The 16,691-nt window shown below is 44.4% G+C and overlaps 1 protein-coding gene across 17 annotated transcripts in view; it reads right to left on the reverse strand.

The window, feature by feature from the left end:
- Positions 1-16,691, reverse strand: part of LOC109622365 (TLD domain-containing protein 2) — a 768,101-nt gene that overhangs the window by 180,357 nt on the left and 571,053 nt on the right. The window contains exon 1 of one of the 17 annotated variants that reach the window (XM_062860672.1): positions 1,966-2,508. The exons of the other annotated variants lie outside the window; for them this stretch is intronic. Coding sequence (XP_062716656.1) covers positions 1,966-1,996 — 31 coding nt within the window. The 5' untranslated portion in view covers positions 1,997-2,508. Of the gene's footprint in view, positions 1-1,965; positions 2,509-16,691 lie in introns of those variants that run through there. 17 annotated transcript variants of the gene reach the window in all.

Genomic DNA, 16,691 nt, shown 5'->3' on the forward strand with positions numbered 1-16,691 from the left:
GACGGTTTGAAGCACAGCTTCCAATAGACGCCAGAAAGCGATGACAATCAGCAAACTCGGACTGGGTTGTTCGCTATGTCTACTGAGGTTCACTCCACGACCAGATGGGGTGCTACATTTGCTTGGAATACAGCCACCAGATACGACTATACAGAAATTGACAGAAGTGAGATTTGCAGATGGTTTGGTGAAATGAGTCGTAAACTATGTCGTAAAGCGTAAGACTGTAACAATACTGTGGAATACCTTCTGCCATCGAGCTCCTACCACTTATTTACAGCTCTCCCCGTTGACCCGCCAGCAGTCATCCAGCTAGCCCGTTTCGCCTAGCGTTCGCATCGACTCTGTCCTACGTTGCACCCAATCAATCCACGTAAGGATCCCGTACTGACTTATGCGGCCGTTCGTTCTTCAGGTCACTAATCCACCATGACCATGCATGCCAAAGCGAGGCTAGTCCCATCGATGACCATTGAGATCCACTAGGGTTTCCTTCCGGTTGTAGACGGTTATTGCAACTCCGGACAATCTTTCCAGAGAATGTGTAGTGATGAGTTTGGCTGGAGTGCTGCTTCAATGGTTATCATCCACATCGTCTTGGAGTTACAGAGGTGGCGCGTGAACACGGAAAATGGCTGGAAAGCTGTCCCTGGCAAGGTCGGGGGGAGCACATGGAGGCCACATGTCGGCACGTCCTTCTTTGTGCTGACTTTAGGACGTTACCTGCAGGGAGGTAGTTCTTGATACTTGCTGTGCAATTAAAAGCAGGCGTAGTTTCGACCTTGCCTGCCTTCCGAAGATAAGGGGAGTGTGGTAAGGACTACTCGGGAAACTGGCTAAGCGCCAGAGTCTTGATGGACTCCCCAAAGCGAGTCGTCGATGTTCTTTGCTGCAGGTTATGCAGCTAACCTTGAAGGTGCAATGTGCACTAGCCCCACTCTGTAGCAATATCTTCTTGGCTGTTCCGAACGGATGTTTGGCGACCATGTGTTTAGTGGGTCAAGGAGAGAATAGTCCTGGCTTTCGCTTTTGTGGTAGAAGTTGACCTCAACCCCAAACTACTTGGACCTTCCTGTTTGGGTATCTGTTGAGCAAATTTCCCCCCTATGGTTTAGAAGGCAAAACAAAAAAAAGCTACTATCTAGTTCCACAAAAAGCTTCCACCACTCTCTTCAAGTATATGCAACCAACATCAATATTCGTACACAGCATTACACTTCTGCTAGCAACTAAACGTCGCTACTACCGATGTCTCGTGGCCGAAGGTTCGACGCTACCTCAGTGTTCAACGTTAGCCACGTCTCAAAAAAATCAATGCAGTTGACGAAAGAGGAGTCTCCAAGTCCTGCCATTATCCAAGGAATAAATGTGCATTTAAAAAACTTAAAATTTACAGTTTTACGAACTGGTAATTTTTAATCTCATCTCACAAATCTATCCTGTCAAAACTATTAATGCCATTGCTGAAAGCATCAATCACAACATCTAGGAAACATGGTATAGCACAGATGTCTCTTATCCTGTGAGAATGAAGCATGCTGTAGTATCTAGAACCATTAAAGAAGTTAAATTCAAACAATTCCAACGAAATTTTTCATCCACGATCAAAATGTGTTCTTGAGTTTTTCACACAAATTGAGAGTTTTGCCATTTTGACACAAATTGAGAAAAATAAGATCAGTTATACATATCACTTCTCTCCAATGAGTTTCTTCGAGTTATTAAAAAACAGGCGAACCTAAGTGATATCTCTTTCTAGGCGTTTTAAGTTTTATCACTCGTAGTATTGCGAAATTTACCAACCATTGTCCTTTTATCTTATCGCACTCTTTGCCAATCCCAATTACGGTGTACCGAACGATCGATAAATAACACATTCTGCCACCTGCTATTACACGTCCCTCTCCAGCAATTACAATATACTTTCATTGCTTTTCCCGACATCAATTACCGAAGCAAATTTACCTCCGTTTTTCATGAACACCGCAGTTTTCATCGTTTTCAAACCGATTGAATGTAGCACATTTATTGCACGTCCATAGTCCAGCTTGAGGAAAATCAATTTGTTTTGCTTTTGTCACTGCTGCTGCTGGACAGACTCTGTCTTTTAAGAAAACTGCATCAACCTGCTCCGATGATGACTCTTCGTCAAACAAAAACACTAATAAACACTCTCGTCCCCGTCGTCAATTTGACACACTACTGACTGATGTTTCCGCGATGTGTTCGATGCGATACGTAGACATCAACAGACTGGCTTTGTCGCCTACTGCCGTCGGGAAATATGTGTCAAACCAAGAATGCGAATTTTTGTTTACTGGTGTTCGTGCGATCCAGAATGATGTGATCCGATGACTCGCACACTGGCTGCGGGAAGCCGTTTTTGCGTCGTTTCGTTGTGCACCGTTCGTAAACAAAACCAGTTTGCGACACATTGCGCGAATGGATGACCGGTGGTTGTACCACCAGTACACGTGCACCTGAGCCGAGGAGGGTGCGGTATCAACTGTGGGTTCACAGTAGATGCTGTATTATTGTGTGTACTGTGGTGTTTCGTTAAGCTGCAGTCAGCTGAACGAGATGAACGAAGCACGTGCGTTATTTGAACTGGTCGTTAAGTTGGAACTTAGTGGAAGTGGTCGTTGAGTTTGAGAATTCCATCCGGTATTCCTCTCGGGAGTTGCTTCGGAATTGCGCCTTGATTTCATTACGGATTTTTTCCTGCAGATTTCGCAGCATGGAATGCTTCAGGAGTTGCCCCCGAGACTTTAATCCAGAGAATGTCCTGGATTTCCTTTCGGAGTTCCTCCCGAGATCTCTCCCAAGGTTTCCGAGATTCCATGGGAAAGTTTACCAGGATTCCTTCCAGTGTTTCTCGGGATTTGCACGGATTATAATTATGAACTTGATCCGGGATTTATTCCATGGGTTCGCCCAGGATTTTGGCATACTTCCGAGATATCCTTAGACGTTTATTCCGGACTTTCATTCGAAATGGCTCCTTGAATTCATCCTGGAATCCTTCCGGGAGATCCTTAGATATATCCTTAGATATCCGGAATTTCATTTGAAGTGGCATCCCGGAATCCCTTCAGGATTTAGTGCCGGGTGCTCACGCAGTAGTTCTTCCGGGATTTTCAACAGAACTCCGGGATTTTATTCGGAGATTTCCCCTTAACTGTTTCTAAAGTTTCCAGGATCTCCACCGGAGTCCCTTTCAAGATTATCCTGGAGGTCATTCAAGGGTTTCTCTTAGCGGCTCTCCGCGATTGATTTCAAAAAGTTTATCCCAGGATTTGCGTGGGATTCTAAAAAAGCTTCATCAAGCGTTTCAAATAAAATTTCTCTCCCTTTTCTTCCCGGGCTCTCTCCAGGGATTTCTGAAGCAGTTCATCCCGAAATTTCTTCCTGAGAATGTCCGGGCATGACGTTTGCAAGATCATTACCGGAATTTCTACGCATTTTCCAATTACATTCATATAGTTTCTGTTTCCATGTCTGCCAGAGTTTTTCCTGAGCTTGGTCTAAAGTTCCTCTCAGATTTCTCTGTAAGATTCAGAAATTCCTATCGAAATTCCTCAACTTCAGTCAGGGAATCACAAAAGGAATTCATAAATATCCACAATATGTTCCTGGCTGAAGATTTTCTATGGGTAGTAAAGGAGAAACTCTAGGTAAACCTTCGAAAGAACTCCAGGAAATGGCTTCTTTAACGGTGTTGTGATAATTCGATAATCTGAATCTGCCTGTCAAACTGAGCCGAAATTCGAATTTTCATGAATTTTAATGCCCGGAAACCTATTTAAAAATCAATTTGAAGTTTGTATGAGAGCGATTTGTCGAATCCCCTCTCGTCGGGGTTTGTACTAGGTGAAGCTGTCAAACAGTTGCCCGGCTGTCGAAAGGTGATTTCAAAAAATCTCTTTGAAATTGATTTTAAATACCAAAATAAAGTTCTAAAAATCTGGAAAAAAATCATAGTGGCTCAGAAAAATGTGCTCTTTCATATAAAATCAAAAAATCATCAAATTTTCCAAAATTTAAAAACACAATTTCCGGAAAAAAAATGGCAGAACTTCAGTGACAAATCTTGGAAGAAGATGAACTTTATCACAAGGAATTCCTGAAAGAACTTGAGGAGACATTTCCGCAAGAAATCGTGGGAAGAAGACTCTGGAAGGAGGAATTTTGAAAGAAATCCTAGAAGATTCTAGAGATCAACTTCTATCCGATACGGGATATTTCAAAGAAATCCTTCGCGACTTCTCCTCACATTTGTTCCAGGACTCCTCCAGAAGTTCCTCTGGGATTCACTGGGGGTTCTTATTGGAATGCTTCCTATGGTTTATTTGGGATCTCAGCAGAAGTTCCCTCTAGGGTTCTTCCAAATGCTTTTTCTGAGATTCCTTCAAGAACTCTTGTCAGTATTCCTCTAGGAAGTACTCTCAGGACTCTCAGGAAGATTCTATTCTGGATTCTTTGAGAAATACCTTCTGAGATTATTTCAGAGCTATATCGGAGGTTTCCTCTGGGGTCCATCCAGGAATTTCTTCTCAAATTCCTTAAAAGTTCCGCCTGAATTCCACTAGGAACCCCTGCCAGGATGTCTGGATTCCTTCTGGAACTTCAAGAGATTTCTTCCGGGATTTCTCAGGGAGTTCTGGGAATCTTCCAGAAATTCCATTCGAGATTCTTCTAACAGCTTCTTTAGGAATGTTTTCATAAGCTATTCCAGGGAAAATGGAATCCCAGAACAAACTGTTGGAGGAAAATCAGAAGGAACTTGCTGGAGTACTTCTTCAAGGAAATCCTATAGGAACTTCATGAGGAATCCCGGAAGGATTTCCTGAAAGAATCCTGAGAATAGTTCCTGGAAGAATCCCGGAAGGAGTTCACGATGAACTACCGTACGAATCCCAGAAGGAATTCTTGAAGCAATCCCGGAAGTAGTTCCTGAAAGAATCGTGGAAGGATCTCCTGGTAGAATCCTGGAGAAGTTTTCGAAGGATTCCTAGAAGGATCTGAGAAGAATTGCTGAAGAAATCCCAGAAAGGGTTCCGGAAGGAATCTCGCATGGAATTCCTTGAAGGAATCTATTAGGAGAATCTAGGATGGAAATCCCAGAAAAAACCTCCTGAAGTCCCAGAAGGTAATTCCGAAGGAATCCTGGAAAGGGTTTCTCGAGGAGCCTTTCAGGAATTTCAGAAGGGATTCCAGAGGGAACTTCTGAAGGAAAACATAATCTTGGATGGAGCTCCGTAAGGAATCACAGAAGGAAATCCTTGAACAAAATTGTGCAGCAACTACGGATATAAATCCTGGAGGAATGTCAGGAAAAAATGCTGGGGTAATCCTATCAGGAATTCCTGAAGGAAACTCGGAATTAATTTCTAGAAAAAAAAAATGGGAAAGAATTTTGAACGAATCTTGAATATCCTGAAGTAATCTCAGAAGGTATTCCTTAAGAAATCCCAGAAAAAATCTTAGGAGTACTTTCTAGAGGAATCCTGACAAGAGTTTTTGAAGGAATCCCAGACAGATCCTCTTTAGAAAGCCTCTCAGGGGTTTTCAAATCGTGCACCGCGGTGCACTTGGTGCACCGCAAAGCTTTGACAAGTGCACCGCAAGACGCGAAAATTCTGTCTTCACTTTACATACTTTATGTGAAAATGAGTATGAGGGAGGTCCACTGCAAAACTTTTCCAACGAATCACCAGAAAAATCTTCTTGTTTCTCGCCGGCGAAGGGGGAAGTGTCGTTTTTGTATTGAAATGGCTCCATGTATTTACGATGAAAAATGAGAGAAATTAAAAACATTCTCGTTAAAAATGTATGAACAACTTTCTCAGAAAGCTATCATGCATGCATGCATTTGCGATGTAGGGTCTTGTATCATTTGGGCAGGTGTACCTTTTTGGGCATTTGCTGTTATAACTAAGTCATCTTTTTACCTAACAACCTAATTTTTGGAACACGGTTAGGTAGGTACAGTATCTAACTTTATACAATAAACTTAATCAATTGGTATGCAATTGTCTTAGTTATTGTGACAAGTGCCCAAAATAGGTACACCTGGCCAATAGTAGTTACTTTTCCTGAAAATATCAGAGGGAGCTAGGTATCAATAAGCTTACAAGTTGTTCAACTATTGCTAATTCTTTGCACTAAAATATTTTATTAATTTTTACAATTGCTCTGGATTTCTCTCATTTTATCCATAGTGTGGTATGACGCCTAATAAAATTGAGTAGTATTGCCCGGCTTTCCGCATTTCAGAGACGTTTCTGAATGAGTTCCAACATAAATAGTTACTCAGGATTACTAAGAGTTGCTCCGGATTGCAGGGTCGAACAACTGTTTCACTCGTAATAAGCTCTGACAAAAAATGCAAGCCCTTCTCATAATACATTAAGCAAGTCCCTATGTATGCACTAGGGTAGATGTGACCGAGTTTTTGACAAACTTCAATCTGTGTTCTTTGACAATGATGAACAGGTGCACCGCGAAGGATTCTTTACCTTAAAAGAGCACCGCGAGTCAAAAGGTCTGAAAACCCCTGTCCTAGAGGAACTCCAGAGGGAATTTCTGAAGGAATCCTTAATAAATGCTCGGAAGAACTTCACCAAGCACTCCCTGGAAATCATAGAAAAAACTCCTGGAAGAGTCCTGGAATGAATTTGTGAAAAAAATTAAGACATTCAAAAAGAAACTATAACGTAGGATGAATTTCTGGATGATGCCCGGAACTTCTGGAGGATTCCCGGAACTCCTGGAGGATTCCCGGATCTCCTTGATAAATCCCGGAAGAAATCCCTTGAAGTGCCAGAAGGAATCACTGAAGGAATCCTCAAAGGAGTTGATGGAGGAGCCTGATAGGATTCTCAGAAAGGATCCCTGAGGGATCTTCTGGGAGAATTCCTTAAGAAATTGTATGAGGAATTCGTCGAGGAACTCCCGTAAAAATATAATGAATTCATGGAAGAATTTCATACGGATCTCCTCGAGTAATTTTGTATGAATTCCAATAACAATATCTTCATGAAGAATTTCATAATAATCTCCGGGAGGAGACTCATTGGGATGATCTGCGAGAATGTCATAAGGAACTCCTAAACCAAATCCGGAAGCAGTTTCCAAAGGGATCCTGAGAGGAGTTCTTGTAGGAATCCCTGAAGGTATTGCTGGAAGAATCCCGCACGGCGTTCTTAGAGGAATCACGGGTAGATCTGTTGGAGATATGCTGGAAGGAATTCCAGTTTCAATCAAGGAAAACTTTAACTGGAGAAATTGCGAATGGAACTTCTGGAGGAATCTAGAGTAAAATTACTGAATGGTTCTGAAGGAATACCGATTGAAATTACTGGAAGGTTCCCTGAAGATACTCTAGGATTCTTGGAGAAATTCCACTCGGTTCAATTTCAGAAATCATAGAAGAAGCTGGCACGGTTAAGGCTTGGTATGCTGCGAAATTCAGATCCCATTGTGATCTACTAGCCTCTGTCCAGCAACTCCTATCCCTACCTCCTCGTGGTACCGGCCGGAAACTATGAGCAACCTTAGGGAAGATCGGGTAACCAACCCCGGTAAGAACTTTGGTCGTAGGCTGACAGGGAAGGGGGGGCTTGCTTCGGAAAACCTGAGCGTCTGTTCTCCAGGAGGAGCGGCTCACAACAGGGTCTGATCCCCATGTTAGGGGCGGCTGATCTACGTTCGAGTGCCAGGGAAGGACTCTAAGCTCAACTGTGCACTATGGTCATCCGGAAAGTAGGGGGTTGGTGTCAGGCCCTACGAGCCAGCCGTAAAAAACCATTGTAACGGAAAATCAGCAACAGAATAATACGAACCGAGATCAACGGCAACGACCCCAGTGAACAAAAAGGACTTGCGATTGGAATCTCGGTAAGTGGAACTGCCGATCTCTCAACTTTATTGGGAGCACCCGTATACTCGCCGATCTACTAAAGGACCGCGGGTTCGGCATCGTAGCGCTGCAGGAGGTGTGTGGGACAGGATCCATGGTGCGAACATTTAGAGGTAATCATACCATCTACCAGAGCTGCGGCAACACACGCGAGCTGGGAACAGCTCTCATTGATTTGTGATTGGTGATATGCAGAGGCGCGTGATCGGTTGGTGATCGATCGACGAAAGAATGTGCAAGTTGAGGATCAAGGGCCGATTCTTCAACTTCAGCATAATAAATGTGCACAGCCTACACTCCGGAAGTACTGATGATGACAAGGACGCATTTTACGCGCAGCTCGAACGCGAGTACGATCACTGCCCTAGCCACGACGTCAAGATCATCATAGGAGATTTAAACGCTCAGGTAGACCAGGAGGAGGAATTCAGACCGACGATTGGTAAGTTCAGCGACCACCAGCAGACGAACGAAAATGGCCTACGACTCATTGATTTCGCCGCCTCCAAAAATATGGCCATACGTAGAACCTTTCTCCAACACAGCCTCCCTCCTCATTACACCTGGAGATCACCACAGTAGACGGAATCTCAAATCGACCACGTTCTGATTGACGGACGGCATTTCTCCGATATTATCGACGTCAGGACCTATCGTGGCGCCAACATCGACTCCGACCACTATCTGGTCAAACTGCGCCCAAAACTCTCCGTCATCAACAATGTACGGTACCGGCGACCGCCACGGTACAACCTAGAGCGACTGAAACAACCGGATGTCGCCTCAGCATACGCGCAAAATCTCGAGGCCACGTTGCCAGACGAGGACGAGCTCGATGAGGCCCCTCTAGAGAACTGCTGGAGTACAGTGAAAGCAGCCATCAACGACGCAGCCGAGAGCACCATCGGGTACGTGGAACGGAATCGACGGAACGAATGGTTCGACGAAGAGTGCAGATCGGTTTTGGAGGAGAAGAACGAAGCGAGGGCGGTAATGCTGCAGCAAGGGACTCAACAGAACGTGGAACGTTACAAACAGAAGCGGAAACAGAAGCGGGAGAAAAGCGCCGCCTGGAAGAAGCGGAGTGTGAAGAAATGGAACTGCTGGGCCGTTCCCAAGAAACACGAAAGCTCTATCAGAAGCTCAACGCATCCCGCAACGGTTTCGTGCCGCGAGCCTAAATATGCTGGGATAAAGACGGAGACCTCTTGACGGACGGACGCTAGGTAATCGAAAGGTGGAAGCAGTACTTCGATCAGCACCTGATCGGCGTGGAGAACGTAGGCACGGGAGCCCACGGCAACGGAGGAATCGACGACGCCAGTAGCGGAGGACGGAAATGAACCAACTTCCACGCTGAGGGAAGTTAAGGATGCCATTCACCAGCTCAAAACCAACAAAGCAGCTGGTAAGAATGATTTCATTCCTTGCTGAGCGCTTATACGAGTCGGTCGACAAGTTCCCGGTCTCATCACAAGGTACAATTTGCAGACAGTTTTTTCGGTCTTTTTCCCCACCGCCCGCGTGGGTTTTTGGTCGAGTAAAAAGTTTAATTTAGTGCAAATTTAAGTGCCATAGGTGATTGCGCCTGCGAAGGGAGCGAACTAGGTAGACTTAGTTCTACATAGTATCGTGCCACCTGATAATTATAATCGCCGACAGCTCAAAACGGTGATTGATTTTATTCGTTCGAGTACTACCTACGGTCGTAGGTAGCCGTTGCCAACACACAGGACGGACGAACGGACAGCTGCTACACTCACATCGAGTCCATACGGCTAAGTATAACATTGTATTCAAATTGAATCGAATTTCGCTCGCTTCTCCGAATCGGTATTGTTTTCAAGGTTGTTTTTTTGCTCCACCTCTGTTTCCCCCTGTAAGCTGTTTTATGCATTGGGGTGCGTCAAAGTTCAAATCGCATTCGGCATAAAATAGTTTGGATTGTATTGGACGTTTGGTTTGTTTTTTTTTTTCTTTTCTTTGGTGCATTTTCTTTTCTCTCATTTGGTGCGGAATAGTAATTCCCACATGGAAGTTTCAAATGGAGGCGAAACGCCTCCAAAAGATATCATTGCTCGAACGCGATTTTACCAACCATCTTCGCCTGGGCCTTGGGTTGTCTATTTCCGGCGCAAAAACAAACCGTTGAATGTACTCTCAATCTCTCGAGATCTGACGCGTAAGTATCCTGGGACTGTTATTCACCAAGTGAAACAGACCAAGCTGCGTGTAACTGCACCTAGTTACAAAGCAGCAAATGAAATTGCTCAGCACGAAGCGTTTAGCTGTGAATATACGATCTATGTGCCGGCACGAGAAGTAGAGGTGGAGGGGAAGATCCTCGACGAAATGCTGACGTGCGAGGACATCAAGAGCGGATTCGGACGCTTTAAGAATAGATCTATCCCCGATGTGGCAATCCTAGATTGTAAGCGGCTGTCTAAGGCTTCCATTGAAGGGAGTGAGAAAGTGTACTCGCCATCAGCGTTTTTTCGAGTGACTTTCCCAGGTTCCGTCCTCCCAGAATTTGTAGTCATTGATGGTGCTTTTTACCCAGTGCGTCTTTTTAGGCCGAAGGTATTCAATTGTACCAAATGCAAGCAGTTTGGTCACAGTGATAGCTTTTGCGACAACAAGCCCCGTTGTGGCAAATGCAACCAGGCTCATTTAGAGGACTCTTGCACACAGGAAGCTGAAAAGTGTAGCTACTGTGGCGGAGATCCACATGACTTGCAAGATTGCCCGGCCTATAAAAGACGCATTAAAAATGAGAGTCGTTCTATCATAAGGCGCTCCAAACAGACATATGCGGAGATGGTGAAATCTTTTAAAACACCAGAATCCGTGTCTGAATCAGCTGTCCCAGTTGAAAATCCCTTTCACGAGTTGTCTTCTGATGATCAGGACGATGACGAAACTGATGAGGGTGGATCTTCTTCGGAGGTACACGCACCTGGAAAAAGGAAGTCATCATCTTCCCCGGGATTGCGCCGAAAGGTCTTTTTGAAATCTTCCCTCAAAAGTTTGCCTAATACAAAAGGAAGCGGAGTAAATTTAAAAACTCCGAACAAACAGGCCCCTGATTACTCAGTTCCATGCTGCAGTAAAGACCCAGTGAATCCGCCTCCGACTGTAAAATATACTTCAAAAAAAAGCATTCGACAAAGTAGCAAGAAAAAGGCTACAAAAGCTCCTCGAACTTCAACTAAACCTCCCAAACCCAAAAGAGGACTGCTAACTTTCAGGGTTCTTGTGGATCGCTTATATGATGCCATCGGCCTTCCGGACACACTTCGAGGCATTATTGATATTTTTATCCCAACAGTAGAAGAATATCTTCGGAATTTGACACAATCATGGCCCCTCCTTGCTTCGCTCATATCTTTCGATGGCTAATTCATCAAGTGAGGTACAAGATATGATCACTGTGCTACAGTGGAACTGTCATAGTTTAAAACCTAAATTAGACCTGTTTAAGTTTTTGATTCACAACTCAGATTGTGATATATTTGCACTTTGTGAAACATGGCTCTCTTCTGAAGATGAACTCAACTTCCACGATTTCAACATAATTCGCCAGGATAGAGATGACCATTACGGGGGAGTACTCTTGGGGATCAAAAAATGTTACTCATTTTATAAAATTCCAATCCCGACTCATCCTGGCATAGAAATTGTCGCCTGCCAAATAAACGTAAAGGGTAAAGATCTTTGCGTAGCTTCCGTTTACATTCCTCCAGGTATTTCAATTAACCGCCGTCATCTTTGGAATGCAGTTTCTGCACTATCACATCCAGTTTTAATTCTGGGTGATATGAATTCACATGGTACTGGGTGGGGCGAGCCATATGACGATCGCAGAGCGGCTATTTTCTATGATTTGTGCGACGATTTCACTTTGAACGTTTTGAATACAGGTGAAGTGACACGCATTGCATCCGACGGTAAAGAAAGTCGGCTTGACCTTTCTTTGGGATCAAGTTCACTATCATTCGATTGCTCGTGGAAGGTGATCGAAGATCCTCATGGTAGTGATCACTTGCCCATTATAACCACCATAAAACATAATTACGAAAGGTCAGACGAGCCAATTCAGGTTCCTTTTGACCTCACTAGGAATATCGATTGGCAAAAGTATGCAGAAGCGGTATCTTTTGGGGTTGAATCATCCAATCCTCTCCCACCTTTGGATGAGTATCGATTCCTGTCTGAACTAATTTACAGAAGTGCATTAGAATCACAAAAACGACGCGTTCCAGGTGCAACCTTCAAAAGAAGACCAGCCACACTTGGCTGGGATGATGATTGCACTCAATTGTATCTTAAAAAATCTGATGCCTTCAAAGCTTTTCGTAGGCATGGCACCTCGGATCTTTATCAAGAGTACGCAAAGCTTGAAAGACAACTGAGGAACTTGCTGAAAGCGAAAAAGCGTAGTTATTGGCGACACTTCATTGAGGGTCTCTCAAGAGAAACTTCGATGACAACGCTTTGGAGAGTGGCTCGCAACATGCGAAACCGCTCATCTTCTAATGAGAGTGATGAATACTCCAACCGTTGGATATTCAGCTTCGCGAAAAAAGTCTGCCCAGACTCAGTCCCAGCACCACCGATTTCTTGGGAATCAATCTCAAGAGGCGGTTCTCTGGACAGACCATTCTCAATGCTGGAATTTTCTATAGCTCTTCTTTCATCAAACAATTCTTCTCCGGGACGCGATATGATAAAGTTCAATCTTCTTAAGAATCTCCCAGATATCGCAAAAAGACGATTACTAGACCTGTTCAACTCATTCATGGAGAACAACATCGTTCCGCATGAATGGAGGCAGGTCAAAGTAATAGCTATTCAAAAGCCTGGTAAACCAGCGTCTGATCATAATTCATACCGCCCAATTGCTATGTTATCATGTTTAAGGAAATTGTTGGAAAAAATGATCCTATCGCGACTTGACCATTGGGTTGAATCGAATAACTTGCTTTCAAATACACAATTCGGGTTCCGCAAGGGCAAAGGAACAAACGATTGTCTAGCGTTGCTTTCAACAGATATTCAACTGGCCTTTGCGGAAAAGGAGCAATTGGCTTCAGTTTTCTTGGATATTAAGGGCGCTTTTGATTCAGTTTCCATAGAAATATTGTCAGAAAAACTGCACAATAGTGGACTACCCGGACTTTTAAACAATTTCTTGTACAATTTGTTGTCAGAAAAACATATGAGCTTCAATCTCGGACAACTGACAACTTCCAGAATTAGCTACATGGGCCTACCCCAAGGCTCATGTTTAAGTCCCTTGCTTTATAATTTCTACGTGAAAGACATTGATAGCTGTCTGGAAGGACAATGCACGCTAAGACAACTTGCAGATGATGCTGTGGTTTCTCTCAAAGGCCCACATGCAGAAATGTTGCAAAGACCATTGCAAAATTCCTTAAACAATCTTTCCATTTGGGCAAGAAATTTAGGGATCGAGTTTTCTCCGCAAAAAACTCAATTGGTTGTGTTTTCTAGGAAGCGGAACCCAGCCCAACTGAAACTCAATCTTTTGGGAATAGAAATCGACCAATCTTTGACTTCGAAATACCTTGGGGTCTGGTTTGATTCAAAAGGCACTTGGGGTACCCAAATCAAGAATTTGGTGCAAAAATGTCAACAAAGGATCAATTTTCTACGCACAATTACCGGAACATGGTGGGGTGCTCACCCGGAGGACCTCATAAAACTTTACAAAACGACTATTCTCTCTGTTATTGAATATGGCTCTTTCTGTTTCCACTCAGCAGCAAACTGCCACCTATTAAAGTTGGAACGAATTCAATATCGTTGTCTGCGTATTGCCCTCGGCTGCATGCACTCAACGCATAATGCGAGCCTAGAGGTCCTGGCAGGGGTGAAACCTCTCCAGAACCGCTTCTGGGAGCTCTCGCTAAGGTTACTTATTAAGTGTGGAGTGAGCAACACACTTGTGATTGAAAACTTCGAAGAAATGCTCACTCTGAATACTCAGTCAAAATTTATGAGAATCTATCTTTTCTACATGTCATCTGACATAAGCCTCCCAGGTTATAATCCACCTCGTGTACACTTCACCAATGACAGTTCCTCTGTTAAATACGATCTGTCCATGAAACAAGCTATTCATGGAATTCCAGATCCACTTCGATGTATATCTATTCCTCGCATTTTTAACGAAAAGTACCAACATGTCAATTCCTGTAAGAGATTCTTTACTGATGGATCTCGCATAAATGGATCCACTGGTTTCGGTGTCTTCAATGAAAATTCCACCGCCTTCCGCAAACTTCAGGAACCTTGCTCGGTTTATGTTGCTGAGCTGGCAGCAATCAACTTCGCTTTGGGGATGATTTCCAACATGCCCGTAGACCATTTCTTCATCTTCTCGGATAGCCTTAGTTCTATTGAGGCACTCCGGTCGATGAAACCTGTAAAACATCCATCTTACTTTCTTACAAAGATTACCTTTGTATGGGTCCCCTCGCATTGCTCAATTTATGGCAATGAGAAGGCGGACTCTCTCGCAAAGGTGGGCGCTCAGGAAGGTGAGATCTATGATAGAAGAATTTCACATGATGAATTTTTCCATTTTGTTCGCCAGAGTTCTCTTCAAAGTTGGCAAAATGATTGGCGAGATGGCCAGCTGGGACGGTGGTTACATTCTATTATTCCTAATGTTTCCTTGCGAGCGTGGTGGCATGGTTTGGATGTAAGTCGAAATTTCATTCGCGTAATGTCAAGGCTTATGTCCAACCATTACTCGCTAGATGCGCATTTACACAGGATTAACCTCGCGTTGAGCAATGTTTGTACTAAGTGCGGTTCCGGTTATGATGACATCGACCACGTAGTTTGGCAATGCCCGGATAATGACGCCTCCAGAGCACTACTTTTGGATACCCTTGAGGCCCGAGGTAGACAACCCTTTGTTCTTGTGAGAGATGTGTTGGGCACTTGCGATGTCACTTATATGCTATGCATTTACGACTTTCTTCGTTTGTCTTGTATAAAGATTTAATTCTCTTGTGTTTTCTCCCCCAGTTTTTTTTCTCTGTTTTCGTCTTTGTGTTGTTCCTGGCCATCCGACAGATGAAAAGCCCGCTACAATCTGGTGCTGAATCACTATGAAGACAACGAACTCGCCATTACGTTATACCTTCCGGATGAGCTTCAGAGAACCCTTACCCCCAGTCCTTACCACGCCCATCCTAAAAGCATATGTGACCCACTAATCTCGAGCTGCCACGAGTATCCTGGCTCCGTCCCCTACTAACTATGTTGCATAAGAATTATATTTGTACATAAAATACAAAAAATGAATTTTGGCTCCGCAAAGCGTTAAACGCGATTGAGCCCCAAATAAATGAACTAGTTAAAAAAAAAAAAAAGAATGATTTCGCAGCTGAACTCATCAAGATGGGCCCAGAAAATGCTGCCTACAAAGTGCTATCCCAGATCATCTTCCGTCGTCTGTCACCTAAAACAAATGAGTTCGTGGAAAGTTATCAAGCCGGCTTCATCGACGGCCGGTCGACAACGGACCAGATCTTTACCGTTCGGAAAATTCGCCAGAAATCACGTGAATACCAGGTCCCAACCATGGCTTCAACGCATAACCTGTTCATCGACTTCAAAGCGGCATACGACAGTATCGACCGCGCAGAGCTATGGAGAATCATGGACGAAAACGGCTTTCCTGGGAAGCTGACTAGACTGATTAAAGCAACGATGGACGGTGTGCAAAACTGCGTAAGGGTTTCGGGTGAACTATACAGTTCATTTGAATCTCACCGGGGACTGAGACAAGGTGATGGACTCTCATGCCTACTCTTCAACATCGATCTGGAAGGTGTGATGCGACGAGCCGGGCTCAACAGCCGAGGAACGATTTTCACAAAATCCGGTCAATTTGTGTGCTTTGCGGACGACATGGACATTATTGCAAGAACATTTGGAACGGTGGCAGACCTGTACACCCGCCTGAAACGCGAAGCAGCAAAGGTCGGACTGGTGGTGAATGCCTCAAAAACAAAGTACATGCTGGAAGGCGGAATCGAATACATCGGATCCGTCTGGGTAGTAATGTTACGATAGACGAGGATACTGTCGAGGTGGTGGAGGAATTCGTCTACCTCGGATCCATACTGACGGCTGACAACAACGTGAGCCGTGAAATTCGGAGGCGCATCTTCAGCGGAAGTCGGGCCTACTATGGGCTCCGGAAGAAACTGCGGTCGAAAGAGATTCACCCACGCGCCAAATGCACCATGTACAAAACGCTAATAAGATCAGTGATACTGTACGGGCACGAGACATGGACCATGCTCGAGGAGGACCTGCAAACACTCGGAGTTTTCGAGCGTCGCTTGCTAAGGACAATCTTTGGCGGTGTGTAGGAGAACGGTGTGTGGCGGAGAAGGATGAACCACAAGCTCGCTGCACTTTACGGCGAACCCAGCATCCAGAAGGTGGCCAGAGCCGGTGGGAAGGGCATGTTGCAAGAATGCCGGACTACAACCCTGCAAAGCTGGTGTTTGCAGTTGATCCAGTTTGCACAAGAAGGTTTGGAACGCAGAGAGCACGATGGGCGGACAAGGTGGAGCGTGACCTGGCGAACCGAGGATGGAGAGCGGAAGCTGCAAACCGAGTATTGTGGCGTACTATTGTTGATTATTTCTTGTCTTAATGATGTTGAATAAATAAATGTATGTAATGTATGTAGAAGAAGCCCATCGAGTAATCCAGGAACTAG

This window comes from Aedes albopictus, chromosome 3 (assembly GCF_035046485.1).
Source record: "Aedes albopictus strain Foshan chromosome 3, AalbF5, whole genome shotgun sequence".
Lineage (NCBI taxonomy): Eukaryota > Metazoa > Arthropoda > Insecta > Diptera > Culicidae > Aedes > Aedes albopictus.